Genomic DNA, 10981 nt, shown 5'->3' on the forward strand with positions numbered 1-10981 from the left:
CCTGTCCCATCCCTTGTTCCTTGAGGAGCAGAGCCCGACCCCCTGGCTCCAACCTCCTCTCAGCAGCTGCAGAGCCAGCAGGTCTCCCCTCAGCTCCTTTGCTCCAGGCTGGACACCCCCAGCTCCCTCAGCTGCTCCTGCTCACACTTGTGCTCCAGCCCCTTCCCCAGCTCCCCTGCCCTTCTCTGGACACACTCCAGCCCCTCCATGTCCTTCGTATCCTGAGGGGCCCAGACCTGACCCCACAATTCCAGGTGCCCCCTCCCCAGTGCCCAGCACAGGGGGACAGTCCTGTCCCCTGACATCCCTGCTCCTGCTGGCCACACCAGTGCTGACACAAGCCAGGATGCTGGTGGCCTCTTGGCCACCTGGACACACACTGGCTCATACTCAGCAGTTGTCAACAACCACCCCCAGGTCCTTTTCCACTGGGCACTTTCCAGCCCCTCTGCCTGAATCCTGGAGCTTTGCCTGGGGTTGTTGAGCCCCAAGTGCAGGACCTGCCAACCCTTCCCTGACCACCACCCAGGTTTATATGGTCACCATTGCCAAAGGACCCTCTTTCATATGAACCAACATGAAAATCCCCAAGAACCTGCAGAAACAGAAGACACCCACGTGGCCCTGTGCCAAGTGGCAGCAACAGATATTTTTCAACCCAATTGTGCATAAACAATATATGGCCACTATTAAAAAATAGGCAAAGATAATTCAGTCCCTCCTCTCTAATGGTGGTGCTGATTTATCAAAACACATCCTCTGTTGTCGTGTGGGAAGAGGAGAAAAGCTGGTGTGTTCCTTGTGATTCATTAACTGAATGGGTAATGAAACCCTTTCAAGTAACTGTTTCCTACACATCTATTGACAACTCCCAAGACTAAACTGGTGCCCTAAAAATATCCACTTCTGGGCATTTTTCAAGGGAAGTACCTACGTAGTAGGAACACACTGAGCATCAGTTTCACCCATTGTAAAATAACTTGGAATCTGACTTTCAGCTCGTCTGGAGCAGTGGGGACAAGAGGAAGGGAAAAAGAAATGCTTGGAGAAGGAGAATCTGATGAGATCAGTGGAAACAAAGGAGGGCAGCCAGTTCTGAAGTGCTCAGAGAGACTGTCCATGTTCTAACACTTGTCAGCAGTGACTGGCTGGTTTTAACTCCAGGGCTTCCCTCTGCATTGGAAATTTATCATTCCAGGGATTTATTATTTCTTTTTTTTTTTTTGCCCTGTGAAAAATCCCTGCCTGGTGGGGGAAAAGTCCTTCTGCTGTGCTTCAGGTCATGGGCTTAATTCAGAGAGGTGAAAAATGGCTTCAGATTCATTTTCTCTCTCACGCTTGGAGGACCCTCATCTCATTTCTTTGATCAGACAGAGCCTAAGGTCTCAACCAACTCCTACCAGGGACTCTGAAGCATCTTCCCCCTCTAGAAACAGAGTCCAAACATGCTCTGATGGAGGCCCAAAAATCAGTGTTATACAAATATCTTTCACTCTTACTGACCCTCCTATTTGCAGAGGAGGTTGTTGGGAGATAAACTCCTGAGACCTCTGTTTGCCTACCAGAGACATTGGGGCTCTCAGCTGTCATCACTGGTTTTGCTTTATTTTCCTGCTTCTCTTGCTGCAAGTTTTCCTTCACCTTCCCTGCATCCCCACAGACCTTCCCTGCTCTACCACCCCAATGGATCATCCTGGGCTTTTGCCCTGTCTTAGAAATATAGAATCACAGACTGATTTGGGCTGGAAGGGAGCTTAAAGATCATCCAGTCCCACCCTCTGCATGGGCAGGGACACCTCCCACCAGCCCAGGCTGCTCCAAGCCCCATCCAACCTGCCCTTCAACACTGCCAGGGATGGGGCAGCCACAGCTTCTCTGGGCAGCCTGGGCCAGGGTCTCACCACCCTCACACTAAATAGTTTCTTCCTAAGATCGCATCTCAGTCTCCCCTCTTCCAGTTTTGATCCATTCCCCCTCATCCCATCCCTCCCTGCCCTTGTCCCTGCCCTTGTCCCTGCCCTTGTCCCCAGCTTTCCTGGAGCCCCTTCAGGCACTGGAAGGTGCTCTAAGGTCTCCCTGGAGCCTTCTCTTCTCCAGGCTGAACACCCCAACTCTCCCAGCCTGGCTCCAGAGCAGAGCTGCTCCAGCCCTGGGATCATCTTTGTGGTCTCCTCTGGACTCTTTCCAACAGCTCCATGTCCCTCTTATTTTGGGGACCCCAGAGCTGGACCCAGCCTTGCAGGGGGGTCTCAGCAGAGCAGAGGGGACAATCTGCTCCCTGGCCCTGCTGGTCATGCTGCTGGCATTGCAGCCCAGGACATGGTCGGTTTCTGGGATGCCAGCTCACATTGATGGCTCATGTCAAGGTCTTGTTTGAGAGGGTGGAAATGCAGAGTGACTTCACCAAAGCCAACAAAGAGGCGACCTTGCAAAAGGTGTGGAGAGAGACCCACACGCTCTCACATGCAGGCAGGTTTTACTGTAGCTCTGATCCCCACCCCGCGAAGGCAGTGTCGCTGCTTAGAAGGCTGGCATACTGGGAAGGACTGGTGTGGGTGAGGGAAGCCAGAGCACTGCTATGGGGCTTTGAGAACTGTACAGCTGTGAGTCAGCTGGGCAGGGCCTGGGGTGAACACGGCACAGATGCAGCCTAAGCCTCACTTGACCCTCCAGAGGCCTGAGGAAACTCTCTGCTCACCGCAGAGCATCTCGGGTGCAAGGGTTGGTGCAGAGCACCCAGGAGACCTGGCAGGGTCACTGGCAGTGCTTGATCATGGTTTTAAAAGAAGGTTCATTAGAAGAGATCCTACCACACTGGTGGATCCACAAGTAGCTGCACTCCCTAATGAGTCCTGTCTTCCTAGGGCTTGGGTTGGTTAATTCACCTTATTAAAGCGTTCTAAGACGCCCAGGCTTCATTTCCTTCAACACAGGAGCTTGGCAGAGCAGGCTCTGGGGCTCGGGTGAGACAGGCGAGCAGGGAAAGGCCATTTTGGCCCTGCTGGGGCACAGAGAGCAAAGCTTGAGGTCCCCATGGACGTGCGGGCGGTGGGGACGGGCGGGAGGAAGGCAGGGATGAGGGTCTCACAGTGGGGAGGTGCTGGGGGTGAAGAGGCCAGCACCAAACCCCACCAGCACCTCCCACCCACCCGGCAGGGGCGGAGAACGAGGTGACGCAGGTGAACCGGTGCCTGGACGCGGCCAAAGCCTGCAACGTGGACGAGACGTGCCAGCGGCTCCGCACCGAGTACGTGTCCCTGTGCATCCGCCGCCCGGCCCGCGCCGACTCCTGCAACCGCGCCAAGTGCCACAAGGCCCTGCGCAGGTTCTTCGACCGCGTGCCCCCCGAGTACACCCACGAGCTGCTCTTCTGCCCCTGCGAGGACACGGCGTGCGCCGAGCGCCGGCGCCAGACCATCGTCCCCGCCTGCTCCTACGAGGCCAAGGAGAAGCCCAACTGCCTGGCGCCGCTGGATTCCTGCCGGGAAAACTACGTCTGCAGGTAAAGCCGGCACTCGTTGGGGTGGTGGTGGAATCATTCAGGTTGGGAGGGACCTGAAGGGTCATCCAGTTCCACCCTGCCATGAGCAGGGAACCACTAGATCAGGCTGCACAAAACCTCATCCAACCTGGCCTTGAAAACCTCCAGGGATGGGGCATCAACAACCTCCCTGGGCAACCCATCCCAGCTCCTCACCACCCTTAGAGTGGGGAATTTCTTCCCAATATCTCACCTAAATCTCCCCTCTCTCAGTTTAAAACCATCACCCCTTGTCCTGTCACTGTCTTCCCTGATGAAAAGCCCTTCCCCAGCTTTCCTGGAGCCCCTTTCAAGCACTTGTACAAGACATGCAGAGCTGTCCCTCAAACCAGCCTGGGGCTTGAGCACCCACGACCACTGGGTGCCCAGAGCCAACACCCTCACCCAAAACCTCCATCCCACCCCAACCCACCGACTGGCCATCGTCCTCCCCATCACCCATGTCCTCCTCTCATACTCTACACAGAAGGTGTTACCAGGCAGGAGCAGATCTGTTTGTGCTGGAGGTTTTCAGACATTTTCCGTGGGTTTCCTTGGCTTTGCTTCTAAAGAAAGACCTGCTATGGAAACAGCCCCAGGAAGGTGCAGGATAAGCAGGGATGTGGTCTGGGGTCCTTGCAGCCAGTTTCACCAGTCTGCCTGCTCACTCTCCCAGTTCCCCAGCCCACAGCATCTTACAGGAGCATAACAGCCACACGCCCTTGCAGGTACCTTAAAATCGTTGCTTTATTTTGTTTTTAATTATCAGAAAAAAAATATATATTTTAAAAATCTACCCTTCTGCTGCAAGGCTGGACCTTCTGGTGATGGCCACAGGACTCTCAGAGCTGTCACTCCAGGTCCACCACGTCGTACGTGGCCAGGGTGGTTTGCTCCTGTGCTTCCATTTCAGCTCCACTCACGCACAGACCCATCCCAAGGTGCACACTCACAGGCCTACCCTGTCAGTGGGGTTTTGTGCTACTTTCACCCCTGCTCCTCAAAAAAGTCATTGGTATTCCAGAAGGTGAATCCACATACAGCTCCCAGGAGTGGAGCCCATCCATCAGGAAGAGATGCCAAGACCAAAACAGCAGCCAAACTGCACCAACCATGGTGGCCCCAGCCCAGTGCCCTGGGTGCAGCTGGGACCATGAGCAGACACACTTGGAGAAGAGCAAGTGTAGGACACATCTCCCAGTACTGTCCCAGTCTCTAATTATTGTGGGCTTTGGGGCTTCCTGAGCTGAACTTCCAGCAGCCACCTCCTACCAGCACATCACCTTTTAATTACAATTTTAAAACTGTACCTTTTCATCAAGGGAGGAGAGAGTAGCAACATCCTCTTGGAAGGATGGACTGGTGCTGATACCCTCACCCCTCTGCACCCCAGAAAGGTGGATGAAGGAGAAGAACTGAGCTGTGTATCTGAAGCTGACTCTGAAAGATGCAAAGCCCCTGAGCCACATCAGATCCTGCTCAGATCTCCCCCTGTTACCCAGAGAATCTGCAATGGAGGAGAATTGTCCTCTCCCTAACAAGACAAGTGGGCCCAGAGGGGAAGAAGAGGTTCAAAGTGGAGAGTGTTGCTTCCCAGGAGGTTGGAAACTGTTTCCTGCCATCAGCACAGCTGTTAATTGTCTGGTTCTTTGGTCTCTGAATATATAATATAAAACATCCTCCAGAGACACGGCGGGAGCAAGGGGTTGATGTGTGACCCGGTCAAAGCCAGCAGTGCAGAAACCACAAGGAGAGCCAGGAACAAATCATGGCACTTTAAAGAAACAGAGTAAAATATTCCAGGACTAACCCTGCCTGCACAGCTTAGTCCTCCAGCAGCTCCTCCATAGCTGCAACTTCTTGAATTTCCCAGCTTGGAGGGGTGAGTTCTACAAACATGAATTATACAGGCCCTGCAACTGGTGCCTCCATCCCATAAACAATCATAAAGTCCCAGGCTGGTTTGGGTTGGAAGGACCTTCAAGACCATCCAGTCCCAACCCCCCTGCATGGGCAGGGACACCTCCCACCAGCCCAGGCTGCTCCAAGCCCCATCCAACCTGCCCTTCAACACTGCCAGGGATGGGGCAGCCACCTTAAACACAGCCCTTTGTCTCCTCTGTTCCAAAATACTTCAAAATACCAACACCTACAGCAGCAGAGGGCTTTGCAGACAGGTTCCCCTCTGCAAACACCAGCAATGTGCTCGTACGTCCCTTTTTGCCCCCAATACCTGCACTAACAGGTCCCCTTTTGTGCTCTCACCCCATCAGGTCGCGCTACGCCGAGTTCCAGTTCAACTGCCAGCCATCCCAGCAGGCTGCCAGTGGCTGCCGGAGGGACAGCTATGCTGCCTGCCTGCTGGCCTACACTGGGATCATAGGTAAGAGTCTGTGTCCCTCAGCCAGCCTCTCTCCCACCCTTTGAGCAGCAAACATCTCCTCTGGGTGGGGAATGTCTCCTACTCCAGCCAGTGAAAAGCCAGGAGGATGGCAAGGTGGGGAGCTGGGACTGGGATCTCCAGGAGGTGCTGGGCTTTCTCTCTGCTTTGACTGGAGAAGGAGCCTAAGCCATGAGCACAGGGTGAATTCAGGGTGGAAGCTGCAAGATCTCAGCCTCTTGCTCAGGTGGAAACAGACAGGCTGTCCCAAGGCACGTGCTCTGTCAGGGGTTCCCACTTCCACGGCCAGTGATGTCACTGGAAATCACCATCCACTGCCATCTTGCTGACATCAGAGGGTGTGGAACTGGGTGTTCAGACCCTGCAGAGACCCAGCTGGCAGCTGTTACCACAAACATGGCCAGAGTCCAAAGAGAAGCACCAGAGCCATTGGACTTGGTCCATCCTGACCTATGGGATAGACTGACAGACTTTTGAGTCGAGATTTCATTCTGGTTTAATCTTTCCTTGTTGTCTCTGACCATTTTAGAGACTGAGTGTGGCTTTTTCACTGACAGCACAGAAACCTTCACTCACGTTCATACACAGGTTTTGAGTGGTATCAGGGAACCCGAGTTCCCAGGAGCTGCCCACTCCTTGGGCTTAGGGCACCTTCTCATTGACTGAAGGCTTTCTGGGTGGTGGGCTAAACAAAAGGGTTGCCACTGCCCTTCTTCTCATCCCTGGGAGCAAAACAGACCTGTGACACCAGCACTTGAAGGTGTTTTCTCGTGCTGCCATCACAGTGGGGGTCAGCTGAGGCTGCAAGCAGGACAACCCAAGTGAGCAACAAGGAAGGAAATCACTGTCTCTTCTTGAAGTGCCAGCCTTGTGGTGGTAACACTTCTCCATCCTTCCCGACAGGCAGCCCCATCACACCCAACTACATTGACAACTCAACTTCCAGCATAGCTCCCTGGTGCACGTGCAACGCCAGTGGCAACAGACAGGAGGAGTGTGAGACCTTCCTGCACCTCTTCACCGACAACATCTGTCTCCGTAAGTATCCCCCACAAGCTGGGGAGACTTCTTGGGGTGAGGGTGTGAAGGTGGTCTCAAGAGTCCACCAGTGTCCAGCTCCCTGTGCTTTCAACAGAGAATAGCTGGACTTGATGATCTTTTCCAACCTTGACAACTCTATGATTCTAAGAAGACCCCTGGGCAGGTGATGGAGCCACGGAAGGATGGAAGAGGGATGTGTGTCCTTTCCCTTGCCCTGACAATGCTTTTCTCCATCTCTCCCACACAAAGAAAATGCCATCCAGGCCTTTGGCAACGGGACCTACCTGAATGCAGCCGTGGCCCCATCCATCCCCCCCACCACACAGATGTACAAGCAGGAGAGAAACGCCAACAGAGCCGTGGTGACCCTCAGAGAGAACATCTTTGACCACCTCCAGCCCACCAAGGTAGGAGAGGCCTGACCTGGCCCTAAGAGATGCTTGACCATGTCTACACCTCCTCCATGCTCTCCAGCTCTAGTCACCTCTTCCATCTGTGTCATTTGCAAACATCCAACCTCCCTTCCACCTCCTGGAGTCGCTGATTCACCCTCTTCTTCATGCCCTAACTTATTCTCCTCCAACATCAAGAACAGGGATGCATGCTCCTACCCCTGACCCTGCCCTCCTTCCTCTTGGTCACCATCTCTTTTCCTTCATGGATGCTACAGAGAGATATGGATTTTTTTTAGAAGTACTGGGGATATCCATGGGCTTTTCAGGAGAGCAGAAGAGGAATCAGGACCACTGATGTGGCTCCTCATCCTTCTGCACAGCAGCTGCCTGGCCTCAGACAAGCATTTCAGCTACCTGGGACACAGGTTCTTCCCTTGATAGGTGAGGATCCTTGAGGCTCAACTGTCTAAGGATTCCTAAGCACTGGAAAAAGTCATCTGAAAGATTCTAGTCATCAGCAAATAGTTAGTACCAAAAGGATATGAAATTGAAATTATTTTAAAACAAGTAACAGATGAATTATGGATGATGCCAGCAGGAGGCATTAAATATTTTATTCTTACACTTAAAAAAAAAAAAAAAAGACCTTGATTTGCCCCCCCCTAGAGTAATGTCCAGACTGAATTAATTTATTATTGAATAATTAATAGTGACCCTGGTTTGCTGAGCGTACAGGTAACAGAAGCTGGCAGTTAATGAGACTCCAAGGATGGGCTTTTCTCTGGGCTACCTGATACCTTCAGGGTATCTCTTCTGCACATGAAGGGCCTTTTAAGCTTCTTTCCTGTCTCTTTAGCTTGGCGTTTCCCTGTTGACCTCCCTCCCTCCACCCTGATTTCCCAAAGCAAAAGAAACAATGAATTATGGATGATGCCAGCAGGAGGCATTAAATATTTTATTCTTACACTTAAAAAAAAAAAAAAAGACCTTGATTTGCCCCCCACTAGAGTAATGTCCAGACTGAATTAATTTATTATTGAATAATTAATAGTGACCCTGGTTTGCTGAGCGTACAGGTAACAGAAGCTGGCAGTTAATGAGACTCCAAGGATGGGCTTTTCTCTGGGCTACCTGATACCTTCAGGGTATCTCTTCTGCACATGAAGGGCCTTTTAAGCTTCTTTCCTGTCTCTTTAGCTTGGTGTTTCCCTGTTGACCTCCCTCCCTCCACCCTGATTTCCCAAAGCAGCAGGTGGGAAGATCAGGAATGTGACCTCAGCTTCCCCCGCTGCTTTTCAGGGCGTTGGTGGCCACACACAGCACAGGAGCAGTTTCATCAGGCCATAAACTTTGCACCCAGGAGGTCTGGGGGAGCTGCCTCTAGCCAGTGCACCCCAGACCTTAGTGCAATCCGAGGAGTGGCCTGAGGTCCAGACTTTGCCCTGAGAGCTGCATCCTGGAAGTGATGGAGAAGCTGTGAACCTCCCCCATCACTGAGAGGCCAGCCCAGATGGTCAAATCCTGCTGCCACCAGCAAGTGGGACACTGGAAAAAGCAATTGTAGTCAGGGATGGCTCTACCATCCCCACCATCTGGGGCTCTGAGCAAGCTGGGCTGGTGGGAGGTGTCCCTGCCCATGCAGGGGTTGGAACTGGATGATCTTGAAGGTCCCTTCCAACCCAAACCAGTCTGGGATTCTATGATACCACGTTACCCACCTCCAGGTGACAGCAACACATCCCTCTGCTGAAGTGGGAATGCTGCTGGGATGTGGGCCCAGCTGGCACTGCAAGGGAAACTGGGGAGTTGGGTCTTGACTTTGGACTCAGCTCCAAGCCCAAGAGTGTTCAGTGTTTAGGGAAGGTGGTGGCCCTGGACCTAAGAAGGAGGCTACGATGTCAGCCCATCTGCTTCACATCTTCATAGCAGCACAGAGACTTGGCTCCTAAGTGTCTCAGTTGGCAACTCATGGAAATGAAAGTCTCCAGGAAAGCTAATTCTTGGCCACAGATGTCAATGCCCTCTAAAAGGAGAAGGGGGCCACCACTGCCCCATGTCCCTCAGCACCACACCTACAGGGCTTGGAAACCTCTCCAGGGATGGGGACTCCCCCCCTGCCCTAGGCAGCCTGGGCCAGGGACTGACAGCCCTTTCCAGGAAGGAATTGTTCCCCAGATCCAACCTCCACCTCCCCTGGCACAACTTGAGGCCGTTCCCTCTTGTCCCAGGGCTTGTTCCTGGGGAGCAGAGCCCGACCCCCCTGGCTCCAACCTCCTCTCAGCAGCTGCAGAGCCAGCAGGTCTCCCCTCAGCTCCTTTGCTCCAGGCTGGACACCCCCAGCTCCCTCAGCTGCTCCTGCTCACACTTGTGCTCCAGCCCCTTCCCCAGCTCCCCTGCCCTTCTCTGGACACACTCCAGCCCCTCCATGTCCTTCTTGTCCTGAGGGGCCCAGAACTGACCCCACAATTCCAGGTGCCCCCTCCACAGTGCCCAGCACAGGGGGACAGTCCCTGCCCTGCTCCTCCTGGCCACACCAGTGCTGACACAAGCCAGGATGCTGGTGGCCTCTTGGCCACCTGGGCACACACTGGCTCATGTTCAGCTGCTGTGACCAACACCCCCAGGTCCTTTTCCACCGGGCACTTTCCAACCACTCCTCCCCAGTGCTCATGCACAGGAAAGTTCATTTTCCCCAGGCCCTCCATCCTCTGAGGGACCCAGGTGAGGACCATCCCCACCACTCACCCTGTGTTGCCTCCTTTCTCTTGCAGGTGGCCAGGGAGGAGAGGCTCCTGCGGGGCTCCACTCGGCTGTCATCAGGGACCTCCAGCCCAGCAGCTCCTTCTCCACTGCAGACCTGGCTTCTCTCCACCCTGGCTGTCCTGGGCCTCTCTGTGATGTGAGGCAAGGTGGGCACAAGCCTGTGCAGAGACTCTCTTTGTGTTGGTTTCTTTACAAAAAAACAACCAGACCCGTAACTTTTTCGGGGGGATGGAGGGGGAGGAGAGAGGTGAGCGTGTGGGCATCCCTTCCTCCTCCTCATCCCTCTGCCAATCTATTTGATTTTATACAATCAGCATCGTTGACAACCAGCTCATTCTTGGTCCTGGCCAGCTTTCCGCCCCACAGCTTGGTTGTTGTCTCTTCAGCTCTCTCTGGGTGGGGCCGGAGCCACAGACCATTCCCTTGGCAAAGGTGAAGGAGAAAGTCAAGAAATCAGAGCTGCAAAGGAAATGCTTTTGCCTGCTCTGGCCAAGAGGGGAAAGACTTTTTGATGGATGAGCTCTCAGGAAGTTTCCTGAAGCCCTGGCTCATGTTGGGGGCCTCTTGACAGGACATTATGGTTGGACTTGATGATCTTCAGTGTCCCTTCCAACCAGGATGATTCTGTGTCAAACGATGTGGAGTTCAGACTGTCTCCAGGGTTGCTCAGGACCCACAGGACAGCCCACCTGGTTCAAACTATAGAAGCTACAGCACCGGTGAGAAGGTGGTTGGTTTTGTTCCCAGAGAGGATCCTGGAGCACCTCTGGGGTGGGCAGAGCAACCACACTACCAGCTGGCTCAGAGGGATTACCCACCCCCTTGAAGCTGTGGCTGGGGGGCGCGCGCAAGTGCCCACCA

The 10981-nt window shown here is 53.7% G+C and overlaps 1 protein-coding gene across 1 annotated transcript in view; it reads left to right on the forward strand.

Moving 5' to 3' along the window:
- The window catches only part of GFRA4 (GDNF family receptor alpha 4), a 17024-nt gene extending 6764 nt beyond the window's left edge, over positions 1 to 10260 (forward strand). The window contains exons 3-7 of the mRNA XM_010002324.1: positions 3157 to 3502; positions 5794 to 5903; positions 6825 to 6959; positions 7212 to 7369; positions 10129 to 10260. Coding sequence (XP_010000626.1) covers positions 3157 to 3502; positions 5794 to 5903; positions 6825 to 6959; positions 7212 to 7369; positions 10129 to 10260 — 881 coding nt within the window. The remainder of the gene's footprint in view (positions 1 to 3156; positions 3503 to 5793; positions 5904 to 6824; positions 6960 to 7211; positions 7370 to 10128) is intronic.
- The last annotated feature ends 721 nt before the right edge of the window (positions 10261 to 10981 follow it).

Source organism: Chaetura pelagica, unplaced genomic scaffold (assembly GCF_000747805.2).
Source record: "Chaetura pelagica isolate M959 unplaced genomic scaffold, ChaPel_1.0 scaffold347, whole genome shotgun sequence".
Lineage (NCBI taxonomy): Eukaryota > Metazoa > Chordata > Aves > Apodiformes > Apodidae > Chaetura > Chaetura pelagica.